Raw genomic sequence first — 18,085 nt, 5'->3', positions numbered from 1 at the left:
TGAAAATATCTTCAAATTGTGCCCAAGTCGTTGGCTTTGGGTTAAGTTCCTTCCACCAAAGCAAAGCTTTGCCGGACAGGAAACCTGCTGCTAACTGTATCTTCTTTCCATCATCATATGGATGAAACTGAAAGTGAACTTGCCACTTGTGTAGCCAAGTGTCCACGATCTCCTTGGTTCTCTGCTTTTGCTCGCCCCCGAACGGTTCCGGAGTAATATTGGGGCCTAATGCAGAAGCCAAGGTATCCATTCCCGAGAAAGTAGAGAGGATAGTGGTCAAGAGAGCGATGGAGTTCTGCAAAGCCTGCATCTGGGCTGCGATTTGTGCCTGACGTTCCGTCGAAGAAGCTTCGAGAGCTACTTTGAACTCTTGGAAATCTGATTTTGACACAAACTCGTCAAAGAGATCGGCATCAGTGCCTTCCGTAGCCGGCAAGCCTTCGCGTTCCACGAGGGGCTCCAACTCTGATTCTTGGGTCGACATCGTGAAGAGGGTACGCGGAGAGAAAATTCGATCTTTGCACAACAAAAGTGCGAGCGAACTTGAGAGCTTGAGAGCTTGAAAACTTGAGAACTTGAGAACTCGAGAACTTGAGAGATGTGTGGCAAGAAGCCCACTAGAGGGGGTGTATAAAGGTTTCCCAAAAGCCAAAAAAAAAACTCAAAAAGCTAGACTTAGCTTTTGCTTTAGCTTTTGTGTTTTTTTTTTTCGTGAATATATATATATATATATATATATATATTTTAATATATATATATATATGGATATATATATTCTAAAGTCTTAAAAAAATAAAAACCTTGGAAACCTTAGAGAGGAGAGGACTTTTTTTAAAAAAATTAAACTCTCCTAAAAAAAACAAAAGCGAAAGCACTAAAAAAATGCTTTCCTTGCGTTGTTTTTTTTTTTTTTTCGCTTCCCTCCTGGCGCCTGGATTAGCCGGCGCTTGCTGCTAACGTGGTGTGCTGGCCATCGCTGCTAACGTCACTGCTGCTGGCGCCAGGATTAGCCGCCGGGTGTAGTTTCCGTCGCCAGCTTCGCCTGCGTTGCAGCCAGCGCTTGTGCGCACACGTACGCCTGGCCACAGGGCCACGTGGCCTGTGCGCTAGTCTTGCGTGGCTTGGGCGCCGGCTGGGGCTGGCTACGCAGGCCTGGCCGCCTATAGCTGTGAGCAGCCCCCACGCCTATGACACACACGACACACACGTCAGCAATATTCGGCCAGTCGCCAATCTTTCAACGGCAATCAAGCACTTCTCTCGCTCTCTCTCTCATGCGCCAAAAAGCTACGAAAAGCATCATGCTTTTTCCTTTTTTTTTTCTCTGTTTTCTCTCCCTGCAAGTTATGCGACTGCACACAAGGCCTCTTCTTTGCAAAAACATTCAACCCTACCAAAACTACCATCTCCCATCAACATGGGGTTCTTTGATGAAGAAAAAACACATACAAAATCTGAAAACTGCAGTATGCACAGAAAAAACAGCAAGCTTTTTAACACATACCGTTCTTCGACCTCTTCTTCTCTACCTACCGACTTGCTCGTTCACGAGGTATTCTCTGATACCACTGTCAAATCCCCACGGATCCCCTCGTGATCGATCTTGGTTCGAAACTCGAATCCTGCAAACAAACGAACAACAAACAAGCAAGGGGGTGCATGCCTGACTCACCTCCCAACCATGACAGCCGTGGGCAAGCCCACAGTCTTGGCTGTCCCCACCGAGCCACGAGCTGAGCTAACTAGGTTGACGTACCGATCAATCTCCTCCTCGTGACGTCCCATACCGCCACGAAGCTGCCCTCGCGGGCCTCGAGATTGCTGCCGGCCTCGGCTGCACAAAGCAGGTGCACGTCTGCACTAGATCCAGGCTCCAAGACCATAGAGCTCTCACAAACTCGCGAGACTCTCTATAATCAATAACTAACCTTGGCCACCCTTTTATAGACTCTTGGCCGGTCATCGGGCATCCACACTTGGCCGCCCGCCCGTCCGTACTTGGGTGTCCGCCCGTTAGTATATCCCTAACTCAGCTCGTCAATCAGCCTGCCTAGTTCCAAGCTTCCCCAAGCCTCGAAACTAGTCTTGCATGCGTATAGCACACGGTAGATACCCACTGTGCACATGACACCAGGGCCCCTGACAGGTTTGTTCCAGGGGTTGACTACTTGATGCTCACTGACTGTGGGGAGCCCTCATGTTATAAAGAGGCTTTACAGAGGGCAGACAAGGCTCTTTGGGAGCGTGCTATGAAGTCAGAGATGGATTCTCTGCACAAAAATGAAACATGGAAATTGGTGCATTTGCCTACAGGCAAGAAGGTTTTGCCATGCAAGTGGGTTTACAGGCTCAAAGTTGCACCTGATGCAAAGCCAAGATACAAAGCCAGGTTAGTGGCTAAGGGCTTCAAGCCGGAATATGGTGTGGACTTTGATGAGATCTTCTCTCCAGTGGTCAAAATGACCACACTTAGAGCTGTATTAGCTTTGGTTTCTCATGATGATCTGGATTTGATTCAGATGGATGTGAAGACTGCTTTTCTTCACGGTGATCTCCATGAGGAGATATATATGCAACAGCCAGAGGGTTATGCAGTGAATGGAAAGGAGAAGCTTGTATGCAAGCTGAAAAAGAGTCTTTATGGGCTCAAACAGGCACCAAGGGAATGGTATCATAAATTTGATACATTCATGAAATCCCAGGATTTCAGGAGAAGTGACATAGATCATTGCTTATACACCACGAAAGCTTTCGATGGCAGTCTATTGATCCTCATCTTGTATGTTGATGATATGTTGATTGCCGGGAAATCTCGTAAAGAGATGGATGCCTTGAAGAAGAGGCTGCATCAAACCTTTGATATGAAGGATCTGGGTGATGCAAATCACATTTTGGGTATGCGGATACTTCGGGACAGAAATCAGCATGTGTTGTATTTGTCTCAGAAGGAATACATTGCATAGTCACCAGGGAACGGGAACGGATATGGGAACGAGGGCCAATCCGGAACGGGAACGGGACCCCTTGCAATCCGGAACGGGATCCGGAACGACACGTTATCATATTTCAATACACATGAGTATACAAATATACAATTAAAAGTAGGCAAAAAGATCATAACCTTGGTTTTTTCTGAACGTTGAGAATGACATATTTTTCCTTAATGTTGGGAATAACGTTCGTTTTTGCCATGCTAATGTTGCAACAGGCCATTTTTTTTCTCATGAATTTCGGTTGAGCTTAATAAATGCTTACTTTATACTATATAGGAAACATTCCGGCCTTTTTTAAAGGGTGCCCAATGTTTGGGCACCTTGTTCAATGTTTAAAGAAAAAAAAACCGTTTTTGCCCAGCATTTCTTACACAAAACGGCGTTCCTCTCCCGGAACGCATGCTCACATTATGGGAACGGATTTGAGGCGCTCCAAAACACCACCCCGTTCCACCACGTTCCAGCGTTCCCATCTATATGCATGGCACGTTCCCTCGTTCCTACTCTATGGAACGGCGTTCCCATGTGACTATGATACATTGGCAAAGTTTTGCAGATGTAATATGCGGAAGCTTCGGAGAAGGATCGGTACTTCAAAACTCAGAAAACAGCACTCTTTTCGCGACGGAATTAACGCACAAACTGAAAGACTATGTGCAGAAATAGAGAGAGAAGGGGGAGATGGAGAAGGACACAGTATTGGGTCCCAATTACCCTCTGTAGGGCCCCCACCACGGATGGTGTATTTGCTTTATTAGAATGATGTAAAACTGAACAAATACAAAGTACTTGACCTTTTCTTGGCTGGAAAACCTGCCCTTGACCTTCAGTCCTTCACCCCTTAGCTTTAGCACTGTTCTTGGCTGTCCTGGCCCTTGGTTGCTTGGAGCTCTTGGTGAATTGTGAGATGCTATGAATGAAATATGACTTGGGCTTTTATACTTCCCAAATCATGCAGTCGGCTGGCTCTCATGAAGCTCCACGACTGAATTTAATAATAAATTGGGTTCACACTTTTATAAAAGTGTTTTCACACTTGACAAGTACTGTCCAGCCTGCGCATATGATCTGGGACAGCAGCCTGCTGCTGGGCACCATGCGTAGAGGTGTAGGGCTGCCCCCCCACACCTGGCCGCCTACTGTTAGGGGTTCTACCCTCTGTCGGCTGCCTGTCCAGAGGGTCTGGAGCTGGCCGACTGCCCCTCCAGCCCTTGCCTTGGCTGGTGGGCAAAGTCTTGGGCCCTCCTGGCCCCTTGGGGGTGGTTCTATGCCTCCCCCATGCCCATACTAATTATGCCAATGCAAACACCTACACTGGGGTAGCCCTATGGGCTGGCCCCATCTCTACATGCAACCTACATGCCTACAGAGGTCTGGCATCCAGTTGCAAACCAGATACTCAGCACATCTGACATCATTCCAGAGGGAGACTCACAGCGCGGACTGGCACTGCTTCTTGTGCAGGACATTGCACACCTGACCTTGGACTCATGTGCAGGACAATGCACACCTGACCTCGGACGACTGAGATGGATCCCTGGCTGACTCGTCCCGGACTGGGCTCACATGGGACCAGTTCACCATCCCAGGTCCTGCACCTTCTGTACAGAATGTCCACGTGGCATCCAAGTGCGGGATGCACGTGACATCCCCTTCTGCTTAACTTGACGGAAGCTGCATAGCCTCCAAATAATCCGTCAATAAAGCCGGATAGTCTTCGAAAAATTCTTTGTCGAGCCATACCGCTTCATGAGTTCCTCGGTCCTGAAACTTCGTGAGGAACTGTCGTAGTCTTCGGCCTGAGCCATGCTTGAAACGGTGCAGAAGGATCTGTTCTGGAACCATTACTTCGGCTTCATCAATGATGTCTGGTTCCGCTTCGTCTTTGACCTCTGAAGGGGGTGGACCTGCATATGGTTTTAACCAACTGACATGAAATACATCATGCATAGTCCAACTCGGAGGTAGCTTTAACTGCATAGACACCTCATTAATCTTTTTCCGGATGGGAAATGGTCCGAAGCTCCTGAAAGACAACTTTGGGCATCGCTTGCCCACCTGCTTTAATCTTTGCTTCATAATCCGAAGATATACCCAATCTCCTTCCGAAAACTTCATGTCCCTTCGGTCTTTATTGGCCTGTCGAGTGTAGGCCTCTTGCGCTTTAGCCAATCTGTCTTTAACGGACTCTAGTATCTCCTGGTAAGACTCCGTCACTCTGTTCGCCTCCGGTACTGAAGACGAGGTCCTGGTTAACAACGACTGGAAAGGCCTTCCAAACGCTGCCTCATATGGAGTCCTGCCAATAGCTGAAGAAAAAGAGTCATTCAGAACAGCTTGAACTAAAGGCAAAAACGATTCCCACTTACCTTGCTGATCGTGGACATAACACTTCAGCACATCGAAGGCCAACTGGTTGTATATCTCTGTCTGGCCATCTGTCTGTGGGTGGAATGCACTGGAAAAATTCAACTTAGTACCAAAATTATCAAACAATGCCCTCCAAAAATGACTGGTAAACTTGGCATCTCGGTCTGACACTATGGTCCTAGGAATCCCACCAATCGGGTACCAATGCCGAATGAATAGCTGGGCAACATCCTCGGCGGTCACATTGGCCCTGCAAGGAATAAGCATCACAAATTTGCTGAACCTGTCAACAATAGTCAAACACTGTGTATTACGCTTACTCGGACTGGGAGGCAGATTTGTGACAAAGTCCATCGAAATGTCTTGGAAAGGACCCTCAGGAATTGGCAAAGGCTGTAACAACCCTATCTTCTTTCCACGAGGAGCTTTCACCTTTTGACAAATGTCACAGCGTTGTACATAAGTAAACACATCACGCCTCATCTTTGGCCAATAGTATTGCCGTTCTAACTTCTCCAGAGTCGAATTCATGCCCCTATGACCACCTGTAATGGCGTCATGGGCATCATGGAGAAGAGCTGCCCGGAATGATTTCATGACACACAGTCGGCCTTTGTAGTAAAGCCAACCATCGCGTATCAGAAAATGGCATGGTCCTGTGGCATCCAATGCCTGTTCCCACTGTGTACCGAATTCCTCGGAATCCGCGTACGTGTGCTTCATGTCTTCTAGTCCTGTACCAACAAGGTCCAGTCTAGTGGTCTGAATCGCAGATACTTGTCCCTTCCTGCTCAAAGCATCGGCCACTGGATTGGCCTTTCCTGGAAGGTACTCAATCATGCCACCAAACTGCTGGAATATCTGACTCCAGCGGTGCTGTCGATCACTCCACTGTGCACTGGGCATCGTCTGAATCCAGCGCAATGCCTGATGGTCAGTGCGAACCTCGAAGTCACGGCCATACAAGAAATGTTTCCAATGTTTCAAGGCCTGAATGACTGCTAGGAGTTCACGATCGTAGACTGAGTAATTCTTTTCGGCGGGCAGTAACTTACGAGACATGTAAGCTACTGGATGACCATTCTGTTGCAATACACCGCCAATTGCGATGTTACTCGCATCGGTGATCACCTGAAATGGTTCGTCCCACGAGGCAAGGGCTAAACAAGGCGCTTCTGACAAAGCCACCTTGAGGTTCTGGAATGCCTCCAACGCTCGTGGAGTCATTCGAATCTTTTGCCTCCTTGTTTTCACTCCCTTTAGCAGATCGGTGAGGTCTGCCGAGAGATCAGAAAACTTATCAATGTGGGTGGAATATGCCTGGCATATACCCACAAATGATCTAATGTCATAAGCAGTCTGAGGTACTTCCCAGTTAACAATCTCGGCCACTTTAGCCGGATCAAGTCGAATGCCTTCGGCACTGATTATATATCCCAAGTAATGTACCTGGAACAGATAAAATTCGGACTTCTTTTCATTGATATAGAGCTCGTTGCTTTCCAGCAACCTAAGGACTTTCTCCACATCAATGTCATGCTGCTCAACTGTAGCTGAAAATATGAGTATGTCGTCCAAAAATATGAACACACACACTCCAATCAACTCCCGGAAAATACGCATCATCATGCGGTTAAATGTAGCTGGGGCGTTCGTCAAACCAAATGGCATGACCACAAATTCATAGTGGGCCCGTTCTGTACGGAAAGCTGTCTTGGGGATGTCCCCCTCAACAATCCGAACCTGGTGGTACCCACTCTTTAAATCCAATTTAGAGAACACCTTAGCTCCATTCAGCCTCTCGAGAATGTAGTCAATTCGAGGCATCGGGAATCTGCTCTTGATAGTCAGCTTGTTGAGTGCACGATAATCGACACACAACCGAGAAGACCCATCTTTCTTCTTGACAAATAAGATCGGTGCTGCAAACGGCGACACGCTGGGGCGGATGAAGCCAGCTTGCAACAATTCTTGGAGTTGGCGGTCCAACTCCGATTCCATTGCCTTCGAAAGGCGATACGGAAACTTGCTCGGGGGTTCCGAGCCTGGGAGGAGGTCAATCTTGTGATCCTCCGGTCTGGACGGGGGAAGCTGGGGAGGGAGACTGTCCCGAAGAAAAATCTTCTGGAACTTTTCATGGAGAACCGAGTACTTCTCGGAAGCACTGGCCACCGTCTGGGCTGTCTGGACGTAAATCATCGCACATTGTGCGCCTTTCCTGACTGCTCGCTTAGCCTGCAAGTGGCTTATGAGCGGAAAGTTTGGAATACCTGGCTCACACTTAATGGTCACAGGGGTGTTTGACACATTCCGATCAATCTGGAACGTGTGCTTGTCCCACTTGACATCAGGAAGGAACTTGTGAAACCACTGGATACCCAAAATTATGTCTGCTCCTACAAGAGGGGCAACCATAAAGTCACGCACAAACTCTATGCCCTGAATGACTAACTTAGCACCTAGAGCTTCATACTTGACGCTCGTTGTCATACCTGTGCTAAATCCCTCAACTTGTTTGTCCACCGGAGTCAGCTCGAAGCGGGCACGCCTAGCGGCCTCTTCCGTGATCACATCCTCCGTACTGCCGCTGTCAAACAAGACAACGACTCTCTGGCCACCTATGTAGCCAAAGGACTTGAGCAATTCGTTGCGCTCATACTCCTGGTCATGGGCGCCCTTCTGCTTATCTTCGAGCTCCCGGCTAATAATTGCTCCAACTGAAGCACCGGGGGTTGAAGAACTAGGGGTAGCCACTGGGGTCTGTGTGGGAGCTGTGCTCACCACTGAAGCTGTGGAGGCGGCGGCGGGCTTTCCGTACAGAACGGGCCCACTATGAATTTGTGGTCATGCCATTTGGTTTGACGAACGCCCCAGCTACATTTAACCGCATGATGATGCGTATTTTCCGGGAGTTGATTGGAGTGTGTGTGTTCATATTTTTGGACGACATACTCATATTTTCAGCTACAGTTGAGCAGCATGACATTGATGTGGAGAAAGTCCTTAGGTTGCTGGAAAGCAACGAGCTCTATATCAATGAAAAGAAGTCCGAATTTTATCTGTTCCAGGTACATTACTTGGGATATATAATCAGTGCCGAAGGCATTCGACTTGATCCGGCTAAAGTGGCCGAGATTGTTAACTGGGAAGTACCTCAGACTGCTTATGACATTAGATCATTTGTGGGTATATGCCAGGCATATTCCACCCACATTGATAAGTTTTCTGATCTCTCGGCAGACCTCACCGATCTGCTAAAGGGAGTGAAAACAAGGAGGCAAAAGATTCGAATGACTCCACGAGCGTTGGAGGCATTCCAAAACCTCAAGGTGGCTTTGTCAGAAGCGCCTTGTTTAGCCCTTGCCTCGTGGGACGAACCATTTCAGGTGATCACCGATGCGAGTAACATCGCAATTGGCGGTGTATTGCAACAGAATGGTCATCCAGTAGCTTACATGTCTCGTAAGTTACTGCCCGCCGAAAAGAATTACTCAGTCTACGATCGTGAACTCCTAGCAGTCATTCAGGCCTTGAAACATTGGAAACATTTCTTGTATGGCCGTGACTTCGAGGTTCGCACTGACCATCAGGCATTGCGCTGGATTCAGACGATGCCCAGTGCACAGTGGAGTGATCGACAGCACCGCTGGAGTCAGATATTCCAGCAGTTTGGTGGCATGATTGAGTACCTTCCAGGAAAGGCCAATCCAGTGGCCGATGCTTTGAGCAGGAAGGGACAAGTATCTGCGATTCAGACCACTAGACTGGACCTTGTTGGTACAGGACTAGAAGACATGAAGCACACGTACGCGGATTCCGAGGAATTCGGTACACAGTGGGAACAGGCATTGGATGCCACAGGACCATGCCATTTTCTGATACGCGATGGTTGGCTTTACTACAAAGGCCGACTGTGTGTCATGAAATCATTCCGGGCAGCTCTTCTCCATGATGCCCATGACGCCATTACAGGTGGTCATAGGGGCATGAATTCGACTCTGGAGAAGTTAGAACGGCAATACTATTGGCCAAAGATGAGGCGTGATGTGTTTACTTATGTACAACGCTGCCCCCCGAGGTGTTAGCCTTGGGAGAAGCCGGCTGGGAAGTCTTGGGCTTGCCACCATTGTGTTTCATTTCTGCACTCTGCGCAAGCGAGAGTGCGTCCTCAAAGGTGGCTGGTCTAAACATACGCACCTCCCATTGGATGTGCGTGTCCAGGCCATACAAAAACTGCCCTTTCTTGTCCGCATCAGATAAGCCTAATTGTAGACACAAGGTCGAAATTCTATTGGCAAACTGAAGGACTGGTTGCGCATTCTGACGCGCACCCCTGAACTCGTCTTCGAGTCGCTCAAGGTAGTGGGGCGGTAAAAACCGCTGCTTAAGGTCACGGACGAACTCGTCCCACCCATAAGCTGCCATACCTGATCTGGTGTGGGCATGAGCCCACTGAGTCCACCAAGGAATGGCCTCACCTTCCAAATACCAACTGGCTAAGATCACTTTGTCAATATCTGATTTCCTAACTGCGGCAAAGTAAGCTTCAAATTGATGTAACCATGAATACAGAGTAGTGGGATCGAGTTTACCATTATACTTACTGAAGTTCATTTTCTCGGGAAAATGATTCGAGGGCGCCGCCGGTGTCAATCTGGCGTCCAAAGCTTGGAGGTAACGCTCGTGTTCCACTCGTCGCATGGCTTCGTCTTCTCGTTGTCGAATCTCCAATGCCCGTATCTGCCTCTCAAGCAAGGAGCTTGATTGCGGCTGTGACCCCTCGAGAGGGTCCCTGTGACGAGGATCTGGTATCTGGGGTACGGAAGGAGAGGGAGGAGGAGATGGAAAACGCGACACTGGAGAGCGAGAACGCTCCTCCAGAGCCAAAATCCGCGCCTTCTGCTCGTCCAACTTGGTTGTCTGGTCTGCGATTGCTCGCATCATCTGCTGGAACATGTCTTGTACACTCAAGCCGGGTGCCCTAGCTGGGCTGCCTGGTGCACTCTGGTCCCATGGTTCTGGTTCTCTCTCGTCGCCAAAGCTCGCCATAGCGGGAATCTGCAATTCCTTTCCGGAACGCAATCTGACCATCCACTGTCTGTGTGGGAGACTTCCGGAGGCTTCCGGAGGCTAAAAACCAACCGTCCTTCGAGGGACAGGAGTCACTCCGAAAGGGGTAGTCCACCGGCGTCTAAAAACCAACCACACGAGCGAAAAATTTTCTGGTTTTCTTTGCTGAATCTTCGTCCTTGAAGTAGGCTCTGATACCACTGTAATATGCGGAAGCTTCGGAGAAGGATCGGTACTTCAAAACTCAGAAAACAGCACTCTTTTCGCGACGGAATTAACGCACAAACTGAAAGACTATGTGCAGAAATAGAGAGAGAAGGGGGAGATGGAGAAGGACACAGTATTGGGTCCCAATTACCCTCTGTAGGGCCCCCACCACGGATGGTGTATTTGCTTTATTAGAATGATGTAAAACTGAACAAATACAAAGTACTTGACCTTTTCTTGGCTGGAAAACCTGCCCTTGACCTTCAGTCCTTCACCCCTTAGCTTTAGCACTGTTCTTGGCTGTCCTGGCCCTTGGTTGCTTGGAGCTCTTGGTGAATTGTGAGATGCTATGAATGAAATATGACTTGGGCTTTTATACTTCCCAAATCATGCAGTCGGCTGGCTCTCATGAAGCTCCACGACTGAATTTAATAATAAATTGGGTTCACACTTTTATAAAAGTGTTTTCACACTTGACAAGTACTGTCCAGCCTGCGCATATGATCTGGGACAGCAGCCTGCTGCTGGGCACCATGCGTAGAGGTGTAGGGCTGCCCCCCCACACCTGGCCGCCTACTGTTAGGGGTTCTACCCTCTGTCGGCTGCCTGTCCAGAGGGTCTGGAGCTGGCCGACTGCCCCTCCAGCCCTTGCCTTGGCTGGTGGGCAAAGTCTTGGGCCCTCCTGGCCCCTTGGGGGTGGTTCTATGCCTCCCCCATGCCCATACTAATTATGCCAATGCAAACACCTACACTGGGGTAGCCCTATGGGCTGGCCCCATCTCTACATGCAACCTACATGCCTACAGAGGTCTGGCATCCAGTTGCAAACCAGATACTCAGCACATCTGACATCATTCCAGAGGGAGACTCACAGCGCGGACTGGCACTGCTTCTTGTGCAGGACATTGCACACCTGACCTTGGACTCATGTGCAGGACAATGCACACCTGACCTCGGACGACTGAGATGGATCCCTGGCTGACTCGTCCCGGACTGGGCTCACATGGGACCAGTTCACCATCCCAGGTCCTGCACCTTCTGTACAGAATGTCCACGTGGCATCCAAGTGCGGGATGCACGTGACAGCAGAGGTTCAATATGGACGGGGGGGAGAAGACTAGTACTCCTTTGTCTCCATATGTGAAACTCAGTGCTATGGACAGCCCACAGTCAGATAGTGGCAGGGCTGATATGGCCAAGATTCCGTATGCTTCAGCTTGCGGCAGTCTCATGTATGCCATGGTTGCTACTAGGCCAGACATTGCATTTGCAGTGGGAGTGGTTTCTAGATACATGGCCAACCCTGGCAAGAAGCATTGGGAAGCAGTGAAAGGTGTCATGAGATACCTGAAGGGCACACAGGATATGTGCATTTGCTTTGGCAAACAGGATGCATTAGTGCATGGTTACACGGATTCGGATTATGCCGGTCATCCAGATAACCGGAAGTCTACTACCGGTTATGTGTTTACATTCACAGGAGGTGCTGTGTCATGGATATCCAGGATGCAGAAGTGCACTGCCTTATCTACTACAGAGGCCGAGTATATTGCAGCCACAGAGGCTTGCAAGGAGGCATTATGGCTATCTCGGTTAGTGGTTGATTTGGGTTATACAGGGGATATTCCATTGTTGCATTGTGACAGTCAGAGTGCCATCCAGTTGGCAAAGAACCCTGTCTTTCATGCAAAGACGAAGCATGTGGATGTGAAGTATCACTTCATCATAGAGGTGATAGAGAACAAGCAAATTCAGCTTGTTAAGATTCATACGGATGACAACCCGGCTAATCTGTTGACAAAGAGTTTGCCTCCAGAGCGGTTTGCTCATTGCAGACACTTGATGGGCATTGGATGAGGCCAGTTTCAGCCTTGATATGGCCTTGTATATTATCATGTACATGCTGATTTTTCTTTTCCTTCATTTAAGGGCACTTAGCCTTTAAGTGGGAGGTTGTTGGGGTAAAGGCATTATACCCACCCTTATAGTGTGTACTAGCCCATGTGTTTTATAGTACATAGTACACTTAGTACTTTTAATGTACTAAGTGCACTATGTGTACTAGAGCAAATATACATGTGTGATAGGGGAGTCACACACTCACACTTGATGAGTTGACTTATCCCCACATATGTCTCTCTCTCTCTCTCTCTCTCTCCTTCTTCTCTATGTATGTCTCCCACATGAAACCAAACCCTAATTCTCTCCCTTCAGTAGGTCAACCAAACCAAACAACCGACAAGAACCCGATACTGTCCCTGATCAATCCCTGGAGAAGCATCAAGTAGAGAAAGCTTCTCACTAACATCCATCGGAGAAGATACTGGCCTGCACCCAGTTATCTGAAATCTATCGAGAATCTCCCGTATGTACTTCTGCTGAGAGAAGAAAATGCCCTTCAATGTCTGTCAAATCTCAAAGCCGAGAAAATAATGCAAAAGGCCAAGATCGGTCATCTCAAACTCTGTCTCCAACGGATCCTAACAGAATAAGAACTTGTAAAGATGAGGTCATCAACATTGACCACAATGATAACAATCAACGCCCTCGCAAGGAGGATATAAAGGTTCAAATCTGCATGAGAACGGCGCAAGCCGAGCTTCTGAAAGAACTCATCAATCCGCTGGTACCAAGCCCACGGAGACTGCTTCAGACCATATAAAGCCTTCTTCAGCCGGTACACGTGATCCTGTTTGCCTCGAACAACAAATCCCGGCGGCTGATCAACATAAACCTCCTATGTAAGCTCTCCCTTCAGGAAAGCCAACTTGACGTCCATTTGGAAAACAGGCCATCTATGATGACCTACAAGAGTAAGAACAGTGTGAATGGTAGTCATCCGGGCCGTCCGAGCGAAGGTCTCGTCGAAGTCGACTCCAAGGCGCTGGGCATAACCCTTGGCAACCAACCTCACCTTGTGCTTGTCCAAGCTGCCATCAACTCAGAACTTTGATTTGAAGATCCAACGCACACCAATCACTTTACGCTGCGGTGGCCTAGGCACCAGAATCCAAGTGCCATTCCGTTCAATAGGATCCAGCTCTGCTTGCATAGCACGCCAAGGCTCATGTGAAAGAGCCTCGTCCACAGAAGTGGGATCAGAAGGACCATTAATGATAGAGAACATAAGAGCATAATTAACAAACATGTTGCCCTCATGAATTCGTTTCCCTGTAACTCTAGAAGAACACCGAAGAGAACTAGGCGGAGGAGCAGAAGGAAGCTCACGTAACCCAAAATCACGAACTGTTTGATAATACCATCCAGGCACAAATCTACTTGAACTCGCTAGAGGAGGAGCAGAGTCATCATCATCTGACTGAGAATCCACAGCTGGAGGTGAAACAGAAGCAGCGAGAGGAGGAGGAGGAGGAGGAGAAGGAGACGGAGACGGAGGAAGAAGAAGCTCACCACCCCCCTCTGAAGATGTAGGAGTCTCGTCGAACACCACAACACCGCTCACAACAACTTTGGCGGCGGCCTGAGGATCCGGCGGCCTAAGGATCATAAAGACGATATGCCTTGGACACACTGCTGTATCCGAGAAAAGTCATGCGCTGAGACTTCGAGTCCAACTTGGAGCAATGCTCCTTAGGCACATGAACATACGCCGAACACCCAAATATCCGAAAATGAACAACGGAGAACTTCTCACCATGGAAAGCCTCATATGGAGTTTTATCGAGAAGAGCAACAGTAGGAGACCTGTTCTGAATGTAGACAGCAGTGGAAGCCGCCTCAGCCCAGAAACGTCGAGGTAATGAAGAATGCTCAACATAACACGGGCCATCTCCATAATGGTCCTATTCTTCCTCTCTGCAACTCCATTCTGTGTGATGGAGTATATGATGTAGTAAGGTGTCTCCGAATGCCATATGTTTTGCAATATTGCTGAAACTCTTGGGATGTGAACTCACCTCCTCCGTCAGTCCTGAGAGCCTTGACCGAACGACCGGTCTCTTTTTCCACCTCAACTCTCCAATCACAGAAGTGCTGAAAAGCCTCATCCTTGGTCTTCAAAAAGAAAACCCCAAGTAATCTGGAAAAATCAACCACCATCACGAGCATGTACAACGCCTTACTCAAAGACGCGGTACTCATAGGACCACATAAGTTTGCATGAATGAGAGCAAGTGATGCCGAAGATCTGTGTTGCCTCCTTCGAAAAGGCGGCTTGGTGTTGCTTCCCTTGTAAAAAACAAGAGGAACAAGCAGAAGAAGATAGAGCCTTGATGGTCGGTAAACCCTCAACCAACCCATCCTTTGAAGCTCGTTGCAGAAGCTGATAGCTCAAATGGCCAAACCGAGCATGCCAAAGAGCAGAAGAAGCACCAGAAGAAAGCAGAGCGGTCAATTTGTAAAGACCACTATCTTGGGACTCCTTGAGCCAAGATACTACCAGTCGCCTTATCACGAATGGTAATCTCATAATGAGAAAAGATCACCTCCACACCCTGAGCTGTAAGAGCACTTACTGACAAAAGGTTAAAAGCCAAATCTGGAATATACAGAACATCAGAGAAGTACCTCTTGTCCTCGGAAGATCGGAAGATGGAGATAGTGCCATGTCCATGCACTGGCACAGAAGAAGAATCACCCAAAGTGATCTCGCCAGACCTGGCAGTGAAGTCCTAGAACCAATCTCGGTAGGGGCTGCAATCGGTGAAGCCAATCTGAAGGAGAAGTGACCAGCAGGTGCTGTCCAGAAAACGTAGCAGCAAAGGGGCTGCAAATCTGAGAAAAAAATGCAAAGGAGAGGGTGCTCAAGTAGGGCTAAATCCCGGGCAGCAAAGGAGTCGCTGAACCGGGAGCGATGATACCATGAAAGAGTGCACAGAGAGGAAGTAAAGTGGCACTAGAGTGTGCTGAATAGAGTGCAAAAGCGAGAGAGAGATATGGAGCAATCTATGCTGAATATACTGAAGTAAAACAGTCCCAAGCAAGAGACACTAGAAGTCTCATAAGTGAGGGAGCAAAATATGTACAAGACTGGATGAGAAATGAGAGGCCAGCACCACCTATTTATAGGTGAGGTATGCTAGCCGACTGGGACAGAGACAAGAGAATCTGAATAACTTAGAAGAGACAACACCATATTTAGTTATTTTAGAAATATTAGAAGTGAAGTGAGGCATTCTTAATATTAGAAGTGAAGTGAGGCATTCTGTTGAAATACTCAGGTTGTAAACATTTATCATATATATCTACATCTAAACCAACACAAGATTGAGAAATCTTAAGGTTCAAAAAAGAACAATGGTCATTATTTACAATGCAGTTAAGTTCACAGATAAATTCCTCCACCTAGAGAAGTAGGGTTTAAATACATAAAGTCTTGGAAATCAGGAATATTAGGAACAAAAAGATCATCAACAAAACGTCTCACTTGACAAAGATTGTGGAGGCCTTCCATAAATTCAAATTCTGGCAAGAAAAACGGCAAAGTTAGTACCCATAGGAATACCAATTGTTTGTTTAAATTAGGAATCGCCTAAGGTTATATAGAGGTTATCTAGGAGAAAATCTAACCAAGACATAATATCATCTTGGTCTACAATCTTAGTGTATCTTCTTTTATTCTTGGCTATGTCTTGGTTTTTATTTTTCAACCAACAAAAATCAAAATGAAGAGCTAATTTTTCTATCAACAAAGCTTTGTATCTATTGTGCTCTAGTTTGTAATGAAAGACTTGACAAATCAGAGATTTTCTACTACGCAAGTGGTTTAAGAAACTTCTCTAATTGAAAACGGTGTCTCTAATATTAGGTAGCTTATGTATAATCTGGGATTACACCATCTTTGGATCAAGTTCTGCCTCTCCTGTAAAACTTTTCAACCAATGAAGCACCACCTTCACAAGGATATCATGTCGCATTGTAGTCATGATGCTATGTTCACTCAAACGCTCGTAATGCGGACAATTTCCCCATAGCTCTCCATGGATTAAATAATACAGTATACAGTAAAGGTTTAACTTTAGTATAGACTATTGCCTAAAATAATAAGGCTTATACCAAAATACAGCTCAAACCCCCCAGCCCCCAGCACCCCCCCGGCCCCGTGCCCTCAGCTCAGCTCTCTGCAGCATTCCTCCCGCACGACCTCAGCTCAAAAACCTTGCCTCTCCATGCCTCTCTGCAGCATCCCTCTCCAGCTCCCCTTCTTTGCCCCCTCAGGCTCCCTGCCCCAAGCGACCTCAGTCTGCCCATCTAGTAACTTGACAAACATTATCTCTGCGGCCTTGATCCTTCAAGCCTTCACAACCCTTACCCAAGCGACCTCAGTCTGCCCATCTAGTAACTTGACGAACATTACCTCTGCGGCATTGATCTCACAACCGACCTCAGTCTAACCAGCTTCAGTTTGCCTGCAGTGTTCGGCTCTCATAATCACATGAATGAAAACACTAAGGTTTGAAAGTTTCTCTGCTGAGGTCAAACACAAGGAGAACATATTTAAACTTGAGTCTTGCATAGAAAGCCCTTCCCTACCACGGCAAATCATGTGCAGTTTAATATTTCATGATATGTAACTAACCTAAAGAATACACATGATCTAAAAATTAGGGTAACCTGATAATCTTCTTCAGCCCCGAAAACATCAGTCGGGAGGGATGTCTCCTCTAGATCATCCAATGTAAGAGTTCTTCTACCAGCACGTTCAGTAGCAGCAACCCGAGGGTCTGTAGACTTGATAGGACCATCATCTTCTTCGCCTTCAAAAACCACATCCAAATCTCTGTCTGCCCTCTGGCTCTCCTTCTTGCCCTTTGGAAATCGCAGCTTTTTCTCTCTGCGCAAAGCAAGAAACTGTAGTGTGGGTATTACGCACAAAAGAAAAACCCTAAATTCTACGAAGCTTACTACCACGCACAGGCAACAAAACAAATAACCCAAAACCCTAGAATCCCACCTCGAACAGACAAGAAAACCCTTGATAATACAAGCACAGGTGGACTCCAGTGTGCCACTTCAAAAATGTAGAGTGTCATTGAAAAACAAAATCCTACCTGTGGCTATCATCGGGATCAGGCTCTTCGTACGAGAAACGAACTCTCTTGCGCTGAGACGTTAAGCCTCTTCCATCCATGGCTCGCTCTTCGTCGTGTGTATGTCCTGGTGTGGGTAGAAAAACAACTTCGTAAGACCAAGTTTCAATAATTCTTTTGTCAAACTACCTTAAAATGCCCTCAATTTGTCTACATTAATTAATTAAATAGAATCGCAGCATGGTGCATGATGTGTTTGAGGATTACCACCGGGGGCGAGATCGCCTGCGCGACAGATCAATTGTATGTATATATATATATATATATATGTATATATGTGTGCGCATATATATATATATATATATATATATATATACATATATACATATATATATATGTAGGTTCTATCCGCAAAACCTGTTATATCGAGATCTAAAGACCTGGTCACCGAACTCA

The 18,085-nt window shown here is 47.3% G+C and overlaps 1 protein-coding gene across 2 annotated transcripts in view; it reads right to left on the bottom strand.

Annotated features, from left to right (window-relative positions):
• The window catches only part of LOC147635415 (uncharacterized), a 57,996-nt gene extending 40,171 nt beyond the window's left edge, over window positions 1-17,825 (bottom strand). Inside the window, exons 1-2 of one of the 2 annotated variants that reach the window (XM_086802690.1) lie at window positions 17,651-17,825; window positions 17,214-17,433 (exon numbers count right to left, since the gene is read on the bottom strand). In XM_086802690.1, the coding sequence (XP_086658816.1) occupies window positions 17,214-17,433; window positions 17,651-17,730 (300 nt within the window). In that variant the 5' untranslated portion in view covers window positions 17,731-17,825. The remainder of the gene's footprint in view (window positions 1-17,213; window positions 17,434-17,650) is intronic. The other variant, XM_086802689.1, reaches the window with a different exon arrangement.
• Window positions 17,826-18,085: the final 260 nt, after the last annotated feature.

Source organism: Cibotium barometz, chromosome 9 (genome assembly GCF_041138505.1).
Source record: "Cibotium barometz isolate CiBa-2024 chromosome 9, ASM4113850v1, whole genome shotgun sequence".
NCBI classification, from domain to species: Eukaryota; Viridiplantae; Streptophyta; class Polypodiopsida; order Cyatheales; family Cibotiaceae; genus Cibotium; species Cibotium barometz.
This window is presented reverse-complemented; position numbering and strand designations above follow the sequence as displayed.